Raw genomic sequence first — 19,955 nt, forward strand, 5'->3', positions numbered from 1 at the left:
AAAGACTGGCAGAACAAACCCTACAACTAAAGGAAAAGAAGAAGCTACATAGAAAAAGGTAAGATGTGTGGAGACACAGTTTAGGAGGAAAATGGATGGTGACTACTGCAGTGAGGAGGGAGCCACAGTCATGGAGAAGGGTGAGAGAACACACTAGCACATAAGAGCACACACAGAAAAAGAACCCCATGGAATCAGCTTGGAAAGTGAAAGGGACTCAATTTAATGAGTTTTTATAAGCAGCAGGACTTAAGGCCTGGAGTGTTAAAGGTCAGTAGGAAAGAGGCCAGAGGGCACTGAGGCTGCTCTAGGAGAGAGTGCAGGAAAACAATCTCAGACATACAGCATGGAAACAGTGATCTAAAGAATGCCTGGGGCACACAGTGGGGAGGATATTTGCTTATCTTGGAGAATATTTGCACATCCCAGAGAGGTATTGTTCATGGAGAGACACCACTGTGAACAAAGAAACTGGCCAATGCCATTTCCCTCCCTCAGCCTTCAGCATAAGCATAAGGCCATCTTTGGAAAACAGTACAGCGCTAACATTCACCAAGTAACACTAGGCCCTGCCCCCTCCACACTCCAGTGGAACCACTACTCCTGGGCAGATTTGCCTCAGTCCCAGCGTGGCAAACCCCTTCCAGAAGGCCAGCTCATCTGTCACTGTGTCTCCTGACAAGGAAGTTTTGTGGTGCCTCAGTTTTGATAGTGGTGGTGATAGGTCTCACTTCACAAACAGATCTAGTTAAAATGTACCACATTCAGGGGTTCAGCCGCAGGCTCCGAGCGGCCCCTGCCCGGATGGCAGCAGTAGTTCTAGGGGGAGATACCATGGGCCCTGAGCATATTTTCCCCAATCCGAATTAGGAACTGGGGCCACACCAGGGCCCTACAGAAGGCACTGGGGATTGGAGCAGCGAGGAGCCTGAGGAAGAGCAGGAGGAAACAGGGGCAGGCCCAGCTGGCTACTCCTATCAGCCCCTGAACCAAGATCCTGAACAAGAGGAGGTGGAGCTGGCACCGGTGGGGGTTAGTGAAGACGTAGTTGCTGATATTCAGTATCGGATCCAGGCACTGGGGCTTCATTTGCCAGACCCACCAGTAGACAGCAACGATGAAGAGGAGGAGGGAGCTACCGGACTGAGCAACCACAGCTCTATTCCCATGGACCTGGAACATGTGGAGCTGGTGAAAAGGACGATGGCTGGAGTAAGCCTGCCTGCACCAGGGGTTCCTGCCTGGGCTTGGGAGATCTCAGATGCCCAGTGGGAAGATGTGGTACAGAAGGCCCTCCAAGCTCGGCAGGGAGCCCCAGCCTGGAAGTGACTACCCTAAGAGCTGCCTTATCTCCCTGCATTCCAGGCCAGAACCAGCACAGGACTGAACACATCTCTGGTTGTAATGTCCATCTCCATTTTCCCCCTCTCCCTTTCCACATTAAGGCAAATCAGACTTCTTCTCAGAGACCCACTTTATTCAGTTCTGTACATATGGGGACATTGGCCCAAGCCCAACCCATCTTAGCATGTATCACTCTATGGAGAATAAAGCACCCTATGTACACAGCCAAAAAAAAAAAAAAAAAAAAAAAACATGTACCACATTCAGACCAGGGACCAAACAGTACCCACAACAGGGGAAAGAGAGCCTCTGCAGTTTATTGGCCTGAAGCATAAAGTGGCCAGGACAAAATAGCAGAGTACACCCAGCACACACACTGGAGACCTTCTCGGGAGTGTTAGGCTCAAGGCACTCCAGGATCTCTTCTTCATAAAGCTATTAACCTCAAGAACAGGAGACATAGCTGACTTTACTAACACAGAGAAACAGGCATCAAAACTTAGACAAAACGGGAAGACAGAAAATTATCCCAAATGAAAGACTGGATGAGGCCACAGAGAGCTAAGCAAAATAGATAACATGCCTGACAGAATTTAAAGTAGTAATCATAAGGCTATTCACTGGACTTAAGAGAGGAAGACATTAGTGAGACCCTTAACACAGAGATAAGGAATAACATAGCAGAGATAAAGGGCTCAATAAATGAGATGAGAAACGTGCTTGATAGAATGAACAACAGGTTGGAAGAAGCAGAGGAACAAATTAGTGACCTGGTAGACAGAGTAATGGAAAGTAATCAAGCTGAACAAAAGAGAGAAAAAAGAATTATGCATGAGAATAGACTTAGGAAACTCAGTGACTCCATTAAACATAATAACATTTATGTTATGGGAATCCCAGAAGAAGAAGAGACAGAAAAGGGGGCAAGTAATTTATTTGAAGATACAATAGTTGAAAACTTCCCTAATCTGGGGAAAAACAGATATCCAGATCTGAGACGCACAGAGAACACTCATCAAAATCAACAGAAGCAGACATATAGCCAAGATATTAATTAAATTTGCAAAATATAGTGATAAAATTTAAAGCAGTAAGACAAAAGAAAACAGTACCTTACAAGGGAAACCCATAAGGCTAGCATGAGACTTTTTCAACAGAAACTTTGCAAGCCATGAGAAAATGGCATGATATATTCAAAATACTGAAAGGGAAAAATCTGTAGCCAAAACTACTCTATCCAGCAAAGCTATCATTCAGAATGGAAGAAGAAATAAAGGATTTCTCAGACAAACAACCCTAAATGAGTTCATGTCCACTAAACCATCCTCCAAGAAATATTACAGGGAACTCTGAGTAGTAAAAAAGAGACCAAAAGTGAGATTATAAAGGTAGAAAACAAAAGAGAGGCAAGAATATTCCTGTAAAATATCAGTCAAGAAACTCAAAAAATTAAAGGATAAAATGTAGCAACATATGCTTAAAACATGGGGAGAAAAGGAGAAAAGAATGGGTTCAAACTTAAACAACCATCAATTTAATAAAGGTTGCTATGTGCAGAAGAGGTTATATGTAAACCTAATGGTAACCATATATCAAAACCCACTAATAGATAAGTAATGTGTAAAGGTAAAGAAATCCAAATATATCTCTAAACAAATGAACTAGAGAAAGTAATGAAAGAAAGTTAAAAAAAATCAGATAATCTTCAGAAACAACTATAAGACAATGAAATGATAAATAAATATATATTATCTATAATTACCTTAAATGTAAATGGACTAAATGCTCCAATCAAAAAACATAGGCTAGACAGAATAGATTTAAAAAAAAAAAAAAGCCCGTCTATATACTACCTACAAGACACCTGCAGATTAAATGTGTGAGGATGGAGAAAGTTTATTATGCAAATGGATGTCAAAAGAAAGCCAGAGTAGGAATACTTACATTGTACAAAGTAGACTTTAAATAGACAAAGAAGGATACTATATAATCATAAGGGAGACAATCCAACAAAAAGAGATAGCAAAGATAAATATTTATGCATTCAATATTGGTACGCAATTACATAAAACAGTTAATAACATAAAGGAACTAATCCATAGTAATAAAATATAGTAGGGGATTTTAACACTCCACTTGCATCAATGGACAGATAATCTAAACAGAAAATAAACAAGAAAACAGTAGCTTTGAATGACACATTGGATCAGATGGATTTAACAGATATTTAGAACATTCCATCCTAACAGCAGAATACACATTCAAGTGCACATGGAAAGTTTTTTAGAATAGGCCACATATTAGGCCACAAAACAAGCCTCAACAAGTTCAAGAAGATGAAAATCATACTATGCCTCTTTTTGGACCACAACACTATGAAACTAGAAGTCAACATAAAAAAAAAAAAAAAACTAGAAAGACCACAAATACATGGAGGTTAAATAACATGCTACTAAATAATGAGTGGACCAACCAGGAAATTAAAGAAGAAATTTAAAAATCACATGGAAACAAATGAACATGAAAACACAGTGGTCTGAAACTTTTGGGATAAAGGAAAACTGGTTCTAAGAAGAAAGTTTATAGAAATACAGGCCTACTTTAAGAAGCGAGGAAAATTTCAAATAGACAGTCTAACTTTTACACTTAAAAGAGCTAGAAAAAGAACAACAAACAGAACCTAAAACCAGAAGAAGGAAGGAAATAATGAACATTAAAGCATAAGTAACTTATATAGAAGCTAAAAAACAAAATACATATAGAACAGATCAATGAAATCAGGAGCTACTTCTTTGGGAAAAAATCAGTATAATTGATAAACTTCTAACCATACTTCTCAAGAAAAAGAGAAAGGACTCAAAATCACAAATGAGAGAGGAGAAATAACAACCATTGCCAAAGATATATAAACAATTGTAAGAACATTATGAAAAACTGTCTGCTAACAAATTAGACAGCCTAGAAGAAATGAATAAATTCCTAAAAACATATCAACTACCAAAAATGAAACAAGGAGAAGTAGAAAACTTGAACAAATTACCAGCAATGAAATTGAGTCAGTAATCAAAAAACTCTCAACAAACAAAAATCCAGGACCAGAAAGCTTCATTAGGTGAATTCTACCAAACATTTAAAGAAGAGTTAATACCTATTCTCAAACTATTCCAAAAAATAGAAAAGGAAGAAAAATTCCAAATTCATTTTATGAGGCCAGCATTTCCTTGACACCAAAACCAGATAAAGATACCACTATAAAAAGAGTACTATAGGCTAATATCCTATGTTTATCCATAAACACAAAACCTTCAACAAAGTACAAGCAAACTGAATCCAATGGTATACTAAAAAAAAGTCATTCACCATGATAAAGTGGGATTTATTTCTGAGTTGCAAAGTTTGTTCAGTATTCACAAAAATCAATCAAGGTGATATGTCACATCAATAAGAGAAAGGATAAGAACCATGCAATCATTTCAGAAGATCCAGAAAAAGCATTTGACAAAGGTACAACATCCATTCATGATAAAAACCTTCCACAAAGAAGGTTTAGAGGAAACATATCTTAACATAATAAAGGCCATATATGAAAAACCCACAGCTTAACATTATCCTTAATGAGAAAAAACTGAGATTTTCTTGTAAGGTTAGGAACAAGACAAGGATGTCCGTTCTCACTATTATTCAATGGTACTGAAAGTCTTAGCCACAGCCATCAGACAAAATAAATAAAAGGCATCCACATAGTAAGGAAGAAGTAGAACTTCCAGTATTTGCAGATGACATGATACTATATATAGAAAACCTGAAAGATTCCACCAAAAATATGCTAGAACTGATCAATGAAATGAGTAAAGTCACAGAATACAGAATCAGTATACAGAAATCTATTGCGTTTACAATTGCACTAAAAATAATAATATACTTAGGAATAAACCTAACCTAACAGGTGAAAGACTTGTACTCTGAAAACTAAAACACTGATGAAGTAAAATCAACAGAACACAAATAAATGGACTAGAAGAACAAATATTGTCTATACTACCCAAAGAAATCTATACATTTAATGCAATCCCTATCAAAATACCAACATTTTTCACAGAGCTAGAACAAACAATCCTAAAGTTTGTGTGGAAAAAAAGACCTCGAATAGCCAAAGCAATCGTGAAAAAAAAAAAAAAACTAAACTGGAGGTATCACAATTCCAGACTTCAAGTTATATTACGGAGCTGTAGTAATCAATACAGTACTGGCACAAAAATAGGCATATAGATCAATAGAATGGAATAGAAAACCCAGAAATCAACTCACAACTATATGATCAATTAATCTTCAACAAAGCAGGAAAGACTATCTAGTGGGAAAGGATAGTCTCTTCAAGGACTGGTGTTAGGATATCTGGACAGCAACATGCAATAGAAAAAAGCCTGGACCACTTTCTTACACCATACACAAAAATAAAATCAAAATGGATTAAAGACCTAAATGTGAGACTTCCTGAGAATATAAAAATCCTAAAAGAGAAGACAGGCAGTGAGCTCTTTGACATCAGTTGCAGCAACTTTCTAGTTATATCTCCTGAGGCAATGGAAACAAAACCAAAAGTAAACTGTTGGGACTACATCAAAATAAAAAGGTTCTGCACAGTGAAGGAAACAATCAACAAAATGAAAAGGCAACCTACAGAATGAGAAAAGATATTTGCTAATGACATAACTTAAACAACTCAGCACCTCAAACCCAAATAATCTAATTAAAAATGAGCAGAAGACATGAATAAACATTTCTCCAAAGAAGACATTCACTTGGACAACAGACTCATGAAAAGATGCTCACCATCACTTACCATCATGAGATGCAAATCAAAACCACAATGAGGTGTCACCTCATACCCGTCAGGTGTCAGAATGACTAAATTCCACAACACAAGAAACAACAAGAATTGGCAAGGCTGTAGAGAAACTGATATAGCCACTGTAGAAAGCAGTAGGGAGTTTCCTCAAAAAGTTAAAAATAGACCTATGATTCAGCAATTACACTATTGGGTATTTACTGAAAGAATACAGAAACACTAATTCAAAGGTATTTATGCACCCCTATGTTTATAGCAGCCTTATTTACAATAGCCAGCCCAAGTGTCTATCAGTTGATGAATGGATAAAGAAGATGTGGTGTGTATGTACATATGTGTATGTATATAATGGAATAATACTCAGCTATGAAAAAGAATGGAATCTTGGAATTTGCAATAACATGGATAGAGCTAGAGAGTATAATTCTAAGTGAAATTAATCAGTGAGAGAAAGACACACCATATGACTTCACTCATGTGGAATTTAAGAAACAAAACAATGAGCAAAGGGGAAAAAAGAGAAATAAATCAAGAAAAGACTCCTAACTATGGAGGACAAACTGTTGGTTACAAGAGGGGAAGTGAGTGGGGGAATGAATGAAATAGGTGATAGGGATTAAGGAGTGTTGTGTTGAGCACTGGGTGATGTATGGAATTTTTGAATGCCTGTATTGTATACCTGAAACTAATATAGCACTATGTTACTAACAAAAATTAAACATTTAAAATAAAAAATTTCTTGCATAATCTGGACACTAATGATCATCATTAAAGGACTGTAAAGGAAAAAATCTTTCCAAACTATTTGAAGCCACAAGCATCCAAGAATGAATTAGAGAAGTTATACACTAATTAGAACAAGGGTAAACTAAATTAATATAGTTTTTCCTATGAATATAATGTTAAATTATCTAACATTTATTGTCTACAACATGATAGATACTATATTGAATGTTTTATATGTTTTATATGTCTGCATTATCTTATTAAATAGTCATTGTCCCTATGAGGAAATGGATGGTTTAGAGGGTTTTAAGATTTACTCAAAATCAAACAGTTCCTTGTGGCATAGGCAAACATTTGTCCATCTGATTAGTATATACAATCATAACCAATCTGTAATTAACAGATTATGTGTAGCTGTAGTATAACTATCAACATAGGAAATCAATTTGAATATTAACATAATGGAGGTGTGTAATTTGTGATAAATATTCAGAGATCTACAAATAAATGCAGTTTATCTTATTGAAAATGAAACTTAAAATTTGAATTGGTTTTGACTTACCTCTCAGATCTGCCCATGGTTTCTAATATTTTTCTATTACTTTTCTTCTTTATTCTGTTTCACATTTCCCTTCCTGGATCAGTCCTGCAATTTATTCTTGGCTCTTACTCTTTGTCCTCTTGAATGCTGCCTCAATATGGAGGCCTATTTCTGTCTCTTGTTTAGGGTACTGTAATCCTTACCTTCTATCATGCTCCAATCCCACATATTATTTCCTGTCTATTTCAATGCCTAAGAAACATTTATCTTCATTCTTTTTACTTTTAATTCTGGAAGTTAGATGTCCAAAATTGTAATATCTTAAGTATGTAAAATACATATTCAGATGGATGGGAACCACTAAATAATATATAGAAAAAATAATAAAAAATAGTAACTGAGTTCAATAATATTCTGGGGATCCCTAGGTGGCTCAGCGGTTTAGCGCCTGCCTTTGGCCCAGGGCGTGATCCTGGAGTCCCGGGATCAAGTCCTATGTCTGGCTCCCAGCATGGAGCCTGCTTCTCCCTCTGCCTGTGTCTCTGCCTCTCTCTCTCTCTCTCTCTCATGAATAAATAAATAAAATCTTTTAAAAAAGAAAACAAAACAACAACAACAAAAAAACATCGGCTTTTTTCAGCTGAACCTGAAGCAGATTTTGGTTGCCTTGTCAAGTCAGGGTGGGCCCAAGGCTGTCCTTCTAGAACAGCTGGTTCTGAGCATGCTCCAAGCCCATGTGTCCCACCACATTTGCCGCAGTGAACGCCTACCTCTACATTCCACAACATTCAAAACTATACATTTAAGAAGCTTGTGGCATTTGTTCTCTGGCTTAGTGATCTGCTAGATTGCTTGAGGGCAGCCTCCTTCCTTCCAGTGTTTACAGCAGAGCAGTGCCACTGCTAGAATAGAAACAAGCAACAAGGCATGCATTTGGCCCAAATAAACCAACGCTGGTTTATGGAAAAAAAAATTTTTTTCAGCTGTTTAGTTTATTTTCCAAAAGATAGATACACTGACATTAAGCAATTGACTTACTTGAGGTTTTTAATTTAACTGGTTGATTAGATATTTTATATACTAATGAAACTTCATAATGTAGATTCACTAGATACCAGTAGCACCCTTCTCAAGTTGTATTGATCAAAAATATCTCCAGACATTGCCAAATATCCTCTGGGTGGGGGCTGAGAGGTCAAAATCAATAAAGTATGGACTAATACTGGTTTGTACTAAAAATGCATTCAGCTTAATTCCAGACTTTAGGAATTAATGAATTAAGTATACAATGTCAGTATGAATTACCATTATAAGCTGCTCATTTAGATTACAAAGATATTAAGGGCTGTGACCATCTTTTAGACTTTATATGGAGAAACATAAATGTAAATTAGGTATTTATAATAAATGGCAAAATTTGGGATGCCTGGGTGGCTCAGTGGTAGAGTGTCTGCCTTCCTAGGGTCTAGGGTGTGACCCCCATCGGGCTCCCTGTGAGGAGTGCTTCTCCCTCTATGTCTCTGCCTCTCTTTCTTTGTCTCTCATGACTAAATAAGTAAAATCTTTAAAAATAAATAAAAGGCAAAATTTCTCAAATTGAGTGAAAATACAGAAGATACACCTAAGGCAAAATAATTGAAAAAGATTTAAAGCAAAATATAAGGGAGTGACTGGCTGGCTCAGTCAATAGAGCTTATGACTCTTGATTTTGGGACCATGAGTTTAAGCCCCATGCTAGGCATGGAACCTACTTTAGAGTATATATATGCATCTGGGTGGCTTAGTGATTGAGCATCTGCCTTTGGCTCAGGTTGTGATCCCAGGATCCTGGGATTGAGTTCAGCATGAGGCTCCTGGTGGGGAACCTGCTTCTTCCTCTATGACTCTGCCTCTTTGTGTGTCTCTCATAAATAAATAAAATCTTAAAAATATATGTGTAGGGAAGCCCAGGTGGCTCAGCAGTTTAGCACAGCCTTTAGCCCATGTGTAATCCTGGAAACCCAGGATCGAGTCCCACGTTGGGCTCCCTGCATGGAGCCTGCTTCTCCCTCTGCCTGTCTCTCTGCCTCTCTCTCTGTGTGTGTCTCTCATGAATAAATAAATAAAATCTTAAATATATATATATATGTGTGTGTGTATGGCAAAAAATAAAATGTAGGGATGAACGAAGATATTCTACACACATACAAATTGAAATAAAGCAGGATACAAATTATTTCAAAGTATATGTTACACTTATTAGGACAGTCATTCTTAATTTTAAAAAGCTATAATCTTCAATAAAGATATAACTATTATATATGCAATTGATTCTTGAACAATGGGGTTAGGGGCATGGACCTCCTGTGCAGTGGAAAATCCACATAGAAACTTTTTTTTAAAGATTATTTGAGATGTTGAGAGTGAGCACATGGTTGCATGAATATGGGGGGGCAAAGGGAGAGAGAGAGAATTTCAAGCCTATTCCTTGCTCTGCATGGAGCAAGAGGCAGGACTCAATCTCAGAACCTTAAGATCATGTCCTGAGCTAAAATTAAGAGTTGGATGCTCAACTGACTGAGCTACCCAGGTGCCCCTCCACATAGTAACTTTTAACTCCCCCAAACTTCATTGTCTACTCTTGACCAGAAGCCTTATGAATAATATAAACTGTTAACACGTATTTTGTATGTAGTATATAATGGATTCTTACAATAAAATAAGCTAGAAGAAAGAAATTGTTACTAGAAAATCATAAGGTAGGGGTGCCTGGGTGGCTCAGTTGGTTAAGCCTTCTTCTCTTGATTTCAGCTCAGGTCATGATCTCAGTGTTGTGAGATCAAGCCCTACATTGAGCTCTGTGCCAGGTGTGGAGCCTGCTTGAGATTTTTCTCTTCTCCCCTCTGCCCTTCCCCACCTCTGATAGATCATGCTCTCTCTCTCTTTCTAAAAAAGAAAAGAAAAGAAATCATAGAGAAAATACACTTAAAATATTGTACTGTATTTACTGATAATGTAAATTTATTTTGTCTGTTTACAAGATGAAATGTCAATACTTACATCAATGCTGTCTTCTATGATAAAAAACACTGTGGACATTATACTTATTACTAACACTGAAATGAAAAATGAGGGATAATGTGAAAAAAAATTGTCTTTATTTACAGCTATAACAGTTTATGCATTGATAATGAAGCAGTAATATGATTACTTTATGGTAACCTAGTATAATCGATACAATTACTACATGGCAGTGAGTCTATACAGTGATGAATTAATTGTTATAAAATTTTTATGGCATATGCTATTACAGTTATTTTCATAATGCAGTATTGGGAAAATAGTTACATTTAAAAAAAAACCTACTGTGATGATAAGCTCAGTTTCTCCAATTATAAGAGAGAAGGGCATATTGTAGGGTAATGTAATTCTTTAAAAGTTATAAAGTAGTGGGAAACCTAGCACATTATTAATTTTATATTGAATATCATTCACCTTATGCCCATGTTAGGATAGGCTATCTACTTCTGCACAAGTCTTACACACAATATTCTACATGATACTTAGGCAATGAGAAAGATGATGACATAGAATATCTCATATACTTCTTTGCAGTACAGTTATTAGATTTTTGCACAAAGGATACTTATACACAACATATAAGTTTTTAACTGTTTAGTGGGATGATTATGTAATATTCATTAAATGGAAGGAGACCAGGAGACCATCATAAAGGTCTTCATCTTTGTCTTCATGCTGAATAGGCTGTGGGAGAGAAGGGGTTGGTTTTGCTCTCTTAGGAGTGGCAGAAGTGTAGGAGGGAGGAGGGGAAGCAAGAGAGGCAGGAGCACCTGGCGTAACTTCCTGGAAATACATTATACTTTTTTTCTGACTTTTTGCATTTCCATTTTTCTGAAAATGTTACTATATGGTACTAATCCTTCTACTATTTGCTTTAGTTTCAGTGCCTATATCATAGAAGGGTCCATTGTCAAAAAACAAGTCAAAAGAAGTCTTGAATAATCAGTGCCCTTCTGCCAGATTATCTGTTTTCTGGCACTACTTTTTGAAGAATTTTTTAAATTTAAATTCAGTTTAGTTAACATAATCTGTATTATTAGTTTAAGGGGTAGTATCTGGTGATTCATCAGTCACATGTAACACACAGTGCTCATTGAATCAAGTGCTCTCCTTAATGCCCATCACCCAGTTACCCTATTCCCCCACCCATCTCCCCTCCAGCAACCCTTAATTTGCTTTCTATAGTTAAGAGTCTGTTATGCTTTGCCTCCCTCTATGTTTTCATCTTATTTTATTTTTCCTTCCTTTCCCTTTGTTCATCTGTTTTGTTTCTTAAATTCCACATATGAGTGAACTCATACAGTATTTTTCTTTCTTTGATTGACTTACTTTGCTTAACACGATATCCTCTAGTTCTATCCACATCACTGCAAATGGCAAGATTTCAATTTTGATGACTGAGTAATATTCATATATATGTGTGTGTATACAACCCCACATGTTCTTTATCCATTCATTTGTCAATGGACATCTGGACTCTTTCTATAGTTTGGCTATTGTGAATATTGCTGCTATAAACATTGGGATGCATGTATCCCTTTGAATCACTATGTTTGTATCCTTTGAATATATAACTAGTAGTGCAATTGCTGGGTCATAGGGTAGTTATATTTTTAACTTTTTAAGGAACCTCCATACTGTTTTCTAGAGTGGCTGCACCATTCGTACCAGTAGTGTAAGAAGGTTCCCCTTTCTCTGGATCCTCACCAACATCTGCTTTTTCCTGAGTTGTTAATTTTAGCCATTCTGACTGGTGTGAAGCGGTATCTCATTGTGGTTTTGATTTGTATTTTCCTGATGGTGAGTGATGTGAGCATTTTTTTCATGTGTCTGTTGGCCATTGTATGTCTTCTTTGGAGAAATGTTTGTTCATGTCTTCTGCTTATTTCTTGATTAGATTTTTTTGGTTTTTTGAGTGTTGAGTTTGATAAATTCTTCATAGGTTTTTATATACTAGCCCTTTATCTGATAAATCATTTGCAGGTATCTTTTCCCATTCTGTAGGTTGCCTTTATTTTTCTCAGCTGTTTCCTTTGCTGTGCAAAAGCTTTTTATCCAGATGATGTCCTAGTGGTTCATTTTTGCTTTTATTTTCCTAGCATCTGGCAACATGTCTGATAAGAAGGCCAAGGTCAAAGAGGTTTCTGTATGTGTTCTCTAGGATTTTGATGGACTCCTGTCTCACATTTAGGTCTTTCATTCATTTTGAGTTTATTTTTGTATATCGTGTAAGGAAGTGGTCCAATTTCATTCTTTTGCATGTGGTTGCATGTGGTTGTCCTTTTTCCATTGGATATTCTTTCCTACTTTGTCAAAGATTAGTTGACCATAGAATTGAGGGTCCATTCTGGGTTCTACTATTCCATTGATTTATGTGTCTGTTTTGTGCCAGTAGCATACTATCTTGATGATTATAGATTCGTAATAGAGCTTGAAGTCTGAAATTGTGATGCCACCAGCTTTGTTTTTCTTTTCAACATACCTTTGGGCTGTTGAGGGTCTTTTCTTGTTCCATACAAATGTTAGGATTTTTTGTTCCAGCTCTGTGAAAAAAGTTGATGGTTTTTTGATAGGGATTGCATTGAATGTGTAGATTTCTCTGGGTACAGGTTTTGTTCTTCCATCCATGAGCATGGAATGTTTTTCCATTTCTTTATGCCTTCTTCAATTTCTTTCATAAATGTTCTATACTTTTCAGAGTACAGATAATTTACCTCTTTGGCTATATTTATTCCTAGGTGTCTTATGGTTTTTGGTGCAATTTTGAATGGGATTGATTCCTTGATTTCTCTTACTTCTGCTTCATTGTTAGTGTATAGAAATGCAACTGACTTTTGTCTGGCACTCCTTTTTCTACATCTTCTTTCTTACTGTCTGATACTGGTTAAGAAGCTTTCATCTCTATCAGGTTGTCTTCTATTACCTTCTCTGGTGCCATCTTAAATTTCTCCAAGAACCATATCTGAAAACCTTTAGCCTCCAACTTTTTTGTCATATCCACAATCTCTTTCATGATTTTCTTGATGGTTGTCATAAATCCTGTAAAGTCATACATACATACATACATACAACATTCAGATATAGTTTTCTACAGCAGGAATTTATTTTTTTGAACTTGATGGCCTTTATTACTTTTCCTATAACAATGATGGTATTTTCAATTGTGTAATCCTTCTAGACTTGCAGGATTTTCTCTTCCATAGTGTTGACAATCTTTTCCATATAGTGTATGTATGTGTAAGGAGCCTTACAGGTCCTTATGAAACTCTCATCTAGAGGCTAGATTAGAGACACTGTGTTTGAGGGCAAGTAGACTTTGGTGTTGAATTCTTGGGGCTTGGAGTCTCCAGCAGCATTGTTGAATATCAAAAGAACTTTAAAAAATAGTCCCTTACTGGCAAGGTACTTCATGACTTCAGGGACAAAGCATCTATAGAATCAATCCAGACAAAGGGTTCTCAATGTCCAGGCCTTCTTCTTGTGTAACCAGAAGACTGGCAGCTGGTATTTATCTTTTCCCTCTAAGACTTGGGAACTAGCAGCTTTATAGATAATGACAGTCCTGATCATAACCCTAACTGCATTTGTTAACCTGTTTCTCTCTGCCATAAATCCTGATGATCACTTCTCTCCCTTGTTAATAATGTTCTCTGTGGCATTTTTTTTCCAGAATAAAGCACTTTTCATTTGCATTAAATACCTGCTCAGGCATATATCATTTCTCTTCAGTGATTTTTGTAATGGCACCTGGGAATTCATCTGCTGCCACGTGGTTATCAGAAGTTGCCTCTCCTGTTATACTGACATTTTTTTTAAGCCAAAGCTCTTTATGATTTCTGTGTTTTACATTTTAAAAGCCACTTTTTAGCTAATTTTTGTGTATGGTGTGAGGTCTAGGTCAAGGTTCTTTTTTTTTTTTTTTTTTTGCTTTTTTAAGATAAAGTTTCAATTTTTGCCCACAAAAACACATGGATATTTTAAATAGCTATAAATGGAATTGATAAGGGTACAAAAGGCACTTAGAGTAGTTGGAAATACAAATTGGTGAAAACAAATGTGACACAGCATTTGCATTTCTTGGTATTTTTCCAAAGATAAATAATCAGAGATGTATACAAAAATATGCATAGAATAGAGTTGACTAAAGTGTTAATACAGGAAACACTGGAAACAATCTACATGTCCAGTAGCAGGATGACTGATTAGTAGAATAAAATACACCAAGATTAGAATTTTGTGTAGTCATGTGAAAATGTTCACAGCCTATAAATGAAAAACAGTTTACAAAACATTAAGCACAATGTTAATAGAGATTATGAATGATTTTTATTTTGTGTTTTTTTTCTAAAAGTTCCAGCAATATTCAGTGTTACCATTGAGCGTATTTTTTATTTTGAGAACTTATTGTAAATGAAGCATAGAACAGTTTTGCATTTTATTGTGGTTACTATTGTTTTAATTAGTTTTTCTTTCATGACTTTAAAAGTTTTGCAGCACTTAAAAATAATAATAAAAGTAGTGTAGCATTTTAATGTTAGTTTTATGAAAAGGAAAGTACTTTTCCCTCAGCAGACTATATTTTCGACTTTGTAATGAAAATTATTAAAATATATATTAATTTAAATATAATTACACACATGTAATTTTAATTTTAAAATAAATCCTCCTATATGTACTATAGTGACAGATTTTCTATTACTAAATTTTAGAAAAGAAAAAAGATATATGAAAAAAATGCGCCATGGTTTCTATTTGTAAGGGAAGTAACCTGCAATTTCTTTCTTAGATAGCTCAAAGCTTATTATTAAAATTAACTACCTTTATTATCTTTAAGAACCATTTTCTTACTTTTTTCACACTGAGTAATTTATGCTCCTTTAACTACTGTAACTATGATTTTATATTGACTTCTATTGTAGTGCTATAGGGAAGAAAAATCACTCATTTTCCAGCAAAACTGGTGGAGCAAAGGAACAATGGTATAATAAATATGCTAAAAATATAGAGGTCCTCAATAAAAAGAAACATGCTCTATTGCAATTGTTGCCAGAGTACATCTAGGTTATTAAGCAGGTGATACTTTTAATTTTTATTCATACACTTCATAAGGTAGGTAATCTTGATAACCAAGTAAGTTTTTTCTGTGCTATATCTTTCAAAAAGATAAATAAAAAGAAAACATCTCAGGTTCTAAGGAGTTTAGCTAAGGACTTAGAGAGCTAAATAACTTAAATTTTTGTATAAAGTTATTAAAAGAAAAAATATATCATTATGTGTGTATTGTATATTCACAAAGATGAATGCATATGCATATTTTATAAATGAGACCAAAAGATTATGTTGCATGATTTCTATTCTGAAATGTCCTCAAATGAAGGAATAAGAATTGTAATTAGTAATGTTTGTTTAGAACACTTTTACCAATTCTTGAGGGAGAAGGGGGGGAAAAAACGAAAAAAAGTAGCAAATTTGAAGGATCTCTATTTCTTATAGATTGGATAATTTACAGGATATATTGACATATAGTAATATATGGAACTATATAGAAAAATTAAAAAATTCATAATGTCATAATAACACTGGTTTTTATTCATAGATTGAAGTGTGTGATACTGAAGGTAGATGAAGTAGGCTATTATTTTTTTGTACACTTAAAATGTTTTAGATGAATCTAGATCTTCTTAAGGTCCTTTAAATACAGAGCATGTGTGTATTTCTCAGCCATCTTCTTAAAAATGTGTGTTTATACCCTCATGGATATTTAAAAATTGCTTTCATAGTGTGTTTGAAGGACATGTTTGAACTAACTATAGGAACCTGACAATTCATTTTAATAAAATTTTATCTTCAGTATTGCACATATTGAAATCCGTCTAAATCAACCATAAGGTTTTTTTTTCTCTTATATAATTCCTCAACTTTCATGATACATTTCTAGTCTCCCTTTAGCATTCTTACTGGGTATTTTTTCCTATACCCTGTGCTGAATTAACTAAAATGAAGATGCACTGTTTCTTAATGCTTGTTCTTTTGCCTTCATTTAGAATGCCATGTCCTCAACTTTTCACTACTGTTTTCACTTGTTGAGATTCTGCTTCTCCCATAGCATTGTGGATAAAGTTAACAATACTATATTATATACTTCAGAATTGCTAAGAAACCGATCTTACTGTACTCACCACAAAAAGGAAATGTTAAATTTGGGACGTGATGGAGCTATTAGCGAATTCTACAGTAGTAATCATATTGCAATATATAAATATATATATAATTACATATCAAATCAACAGAGTTGTAAACTTTAAACTCACACAATGTTATATATCAATGATATCTCAATTTTTTAAAATTTACTTTTCCTACAACAAAGAGTATCACATGTTTTCTGAAGCATAATTTGATTCCCTTAATATGGCTTTTCACTTATGTTAATATATAACATAATTTTATTATATTTTCCACATCTTCCCAATTTTATATCCTTGAGGTAGGAGCTAGTTTATATATCTTTGTACTTTTTCTGTTGTGTACTTTTGATATATAAATAATTTCAACTTAGTAAGAGTTGTAATAACTAACAAAAATAAATATGAAGGAACACATAGCTACATGGCAGTGTGATAAAGATCTTTGACCAGCTTTACAAACGTAATTGATGTGTTAGGGTCAATAAGAGAAGTCACTTAAATTCAACAGCTTGCTAAAAGTATAGCAACAAATCATCGAAGGTAGAGATTTTATTTTAAAATATTTTAAGAAGAGTGATACCAGATTCTGATTTTTAGTGATCTTAGGAAGTTTTCTAGAGTTAATATACAGATGGTAATAGGTAGTTTTCAGGGAGTTTAATAAAATTAAAAATACAGGTAAAAAAATATGCTTTCCAACAATGATTAGATTTATCACAGAGGAAAAAAATTCTTAAAAGTGATTGAATTTGTTGCAAGTGTGCTTTTGAAATATTTGTTCGGAAAGCAGTTTTCATATTTTGGCCAGATAAAAGTGTTATTAATTTGTTTTCCATTCGGTATTACCAATCAGCAATATAATCACAGATATTAGAATTACTTGTCATATTAAGTAGAAAAATGTAGCCAGAATTACCCTTAAGATGAAGTCTTACTAAGAAATGGAAGCTGCATTTTAGAAATACACTTGATTATACAGTTCTAAGATATTATTGCCTGGTTATTGAATATTAGTGTCATGTGAATCACTGTTGTTTCACTGATTTTACAGACTAAACACTGTCTTCTGTCACTCATCTCAAAGATCTCAGTTAAAAATTGATTCACAGAGTGTGAGGATGAAGGAACTTACATGTAAACTGATAGGATTGGTTTAAATTAAATTTTTCACTTGTTCTTCCCAAGTAAGAAAGCTGCATAAAGATTAATCTAGTGGCTTTGTTAAGAACTGGGAGTAAAAGTAGCTTGAAAATAAAAAGATTCTTAATATAACAAGTCCTTCATAGGTTTGAGCTTTATATTCTGAATGGGAAAATAGGATTTAAGCAAAACTTTCCACATTTTAATAAATATAAATTTTTTTCTCAAATTTTAACTTTTAGAGAACATGTATAAAACAAAATATTAGGGCAGCCCAGGTGGCTCAGCAGTTTAGCGCTGTCTTCAGCCCAGGGTGTGATCCTGGAGACCTGGGATTGAGTCCCACGCTGGGCTCCCTGCATGGAGCCTGCTTCTCCCTCTGCCTTGTCTCTGCCTCTCTCTTGGTGTCTCTCATGAATAAATAAAATCTTTTAAAAATATATTATATTCTAGGAAATAATCAGTTATTTGTAACTTTAAGTTTGAATCAGGTAATACAAGTGTAAATTTAAATAGCAAATACTTTAGTATTAAATTTTTGAAATTGCATTTTCATTAACTTGGATCAAGCACAAAATTGCTTTTTTTTTTTCTCTATATGATCTTAAATAACAATTTTTTTCACTCAGGTATGAAATTTATATGGAGAATCATAATACAGATGAGTTCTACAGAAACTTTTACCATTAGTGTCCAGAATGCTTTTCTGTAGTGTTACATATATTTTAAAGATAACTGCAATCAGAATAATAGGTAAAAACTTTGAACTTTTCTAAATAGAACAAAAATTTCTAATGTTAGAGTATTTATTGCCTTTCCCTTTTCATTAAAGGATTTCATTAAAAGGATTTCACTTAGTTTCTTCCGTTCCTTTGACTTCTAAAAGGCCTTTATTCAGGTCACAGGCAATTTGAGGATTCTATTAGGCCAGATGGAAGGAAAGAAAAGGATGAGAGAATAATTTTTGTGGGAGTTTTATGAAGAGGGAATTTGGAGAAACTCCAGTGTAAGGGGAAGATACAAAGAAGGATTTTTAAAAGTATTGCTCAAGAAATGACAATAAAGAACTTAAGTTATTTTGAAAATAGTTTTCAACTGTCATCAGGTTCCTCTGGCCACAACACAGCTTGAGATGAGACAATATGGGTCAAAGATTTAAATAAGAATTGTCAATAGTTTTGTATCAACAATTGAGATGGGAATGTGGGGGGAATTGGAAAGTATTGCCACAAGATAATATTCATTGTTGTTTTTAATTTTTGTTGATTGCAATTTGCTATTTAATTCTGTTAAGGAACTAGTTATGTAGCTGATTTATGATCTACCACTTTTATCACAAAAATAACAATTACATGTATTTTTTCTCCTCTGGGGCATTCAATTTTATGTTGGCTTGGGGAAGAGAGCATAGGAAGGAGGAGTAGAATAAAATTTGATCCAGTATATCTTTTCTATCTATGAAATAAACTTGGCAAGTCTGTATTTTTTCTATTTTTGACCTGTTACCCAGCATATTCTACTCTATACTGTTAGCCAAAGTTTCTCTTTTAGTTTCTCATTTTTTCTAACTGGAAATGCAGGATGCAGTCTCTAAAGTAACCAGGTTTCAGATCAGTTCTTCAAGATTTAATGATACCAATCAACATGGCAATTGCGTTTTTTTTTTTTCCTTTTTAGCCTTATCTGTTATTTTAATACTCAAATTGCTCAAGACATAACTGGTAAAAAGATTTCTAGAATAATCCTTGACATCATAACTTTTAAGAGAATGTTCTTCAGTATTATTTGTATATATTGTATAATTATTACATGCTGTTTCTATATATAGATTTCCAAAAGAAAAGGAAAAAGGAAGAGCAATTTTTAAACTCCCACTGGTACTTCATAGATTTTTTTTAAAGAAATGTGTTCATTTTTTATTTATTTTATTTTTATTTTATTTTTTTAAAGATTTTATTTATTTATTCATGCCAGAGAGAGAGAGAGAGAGATACACAGGCAGAGGGATAACCTTTTTTTTTTTTTTATTTGACTGGATTCTTTCATTAGCAACACTTGTGACCTCATCTAATTTAAAACCCCTGATATTAGAGCAGAATTGATTGGT

The 19,955-nt window shown here is 34.5% G+C and overlaps 1 protein-coding gene and 1 pseudogene across 4 annotated transcripts in view; both read left to right on the forward strand.

Moving 5' to 3' along the window:
* The window catches only part of PHYHIPL (phytanoyl-CoA 2-hydroxylase interacting protein like), a 74,098-nt gene that overhangs the window by 39,218 nt on the left and 14,925 nt on the right, over positions 1–19,955 (forward strand). Inside the window, exon 1 of one of the 4 annotated variants that reach the window (XM_038533980.1) lies at positions 18,478–18,601. The exons of the other annotated variants lie outside the window; for them this stretch is intronic. Within the exon in view, the coding sequence (XP_038389908.1) occupies positions 18,547–18,601 (55 nt within the window). The 5' untranslated portion in view covers positions 18,478–18,546. Of the gene's footprint in view, positions 1–18,477; positions 18,602–19,955 lie in introns of those variants that run through there. 4 annotated transcript variants of the gene reach the window in all.
* On the forward strand, positions 799–1,575 carry LOC102155070 (annotated as a pseudogene).

The sequence above is a fragment of the Canis lupus genome, chromosome 4 (assembly GCF_011100685.1).
Source record: "Canis lupus familiaris isolate Mischka breed German Shepherd chromosome 4, alternate assembly UU_Cfam_GSD_1.0, whole genome shotgun sequence".
In the NCBI taxonomy this organism is placed as follows: Eukaryota; Metazoa; Chordata; class Mammalia; order Carnivora; family Canidae; genus Canis; species Canis lupus.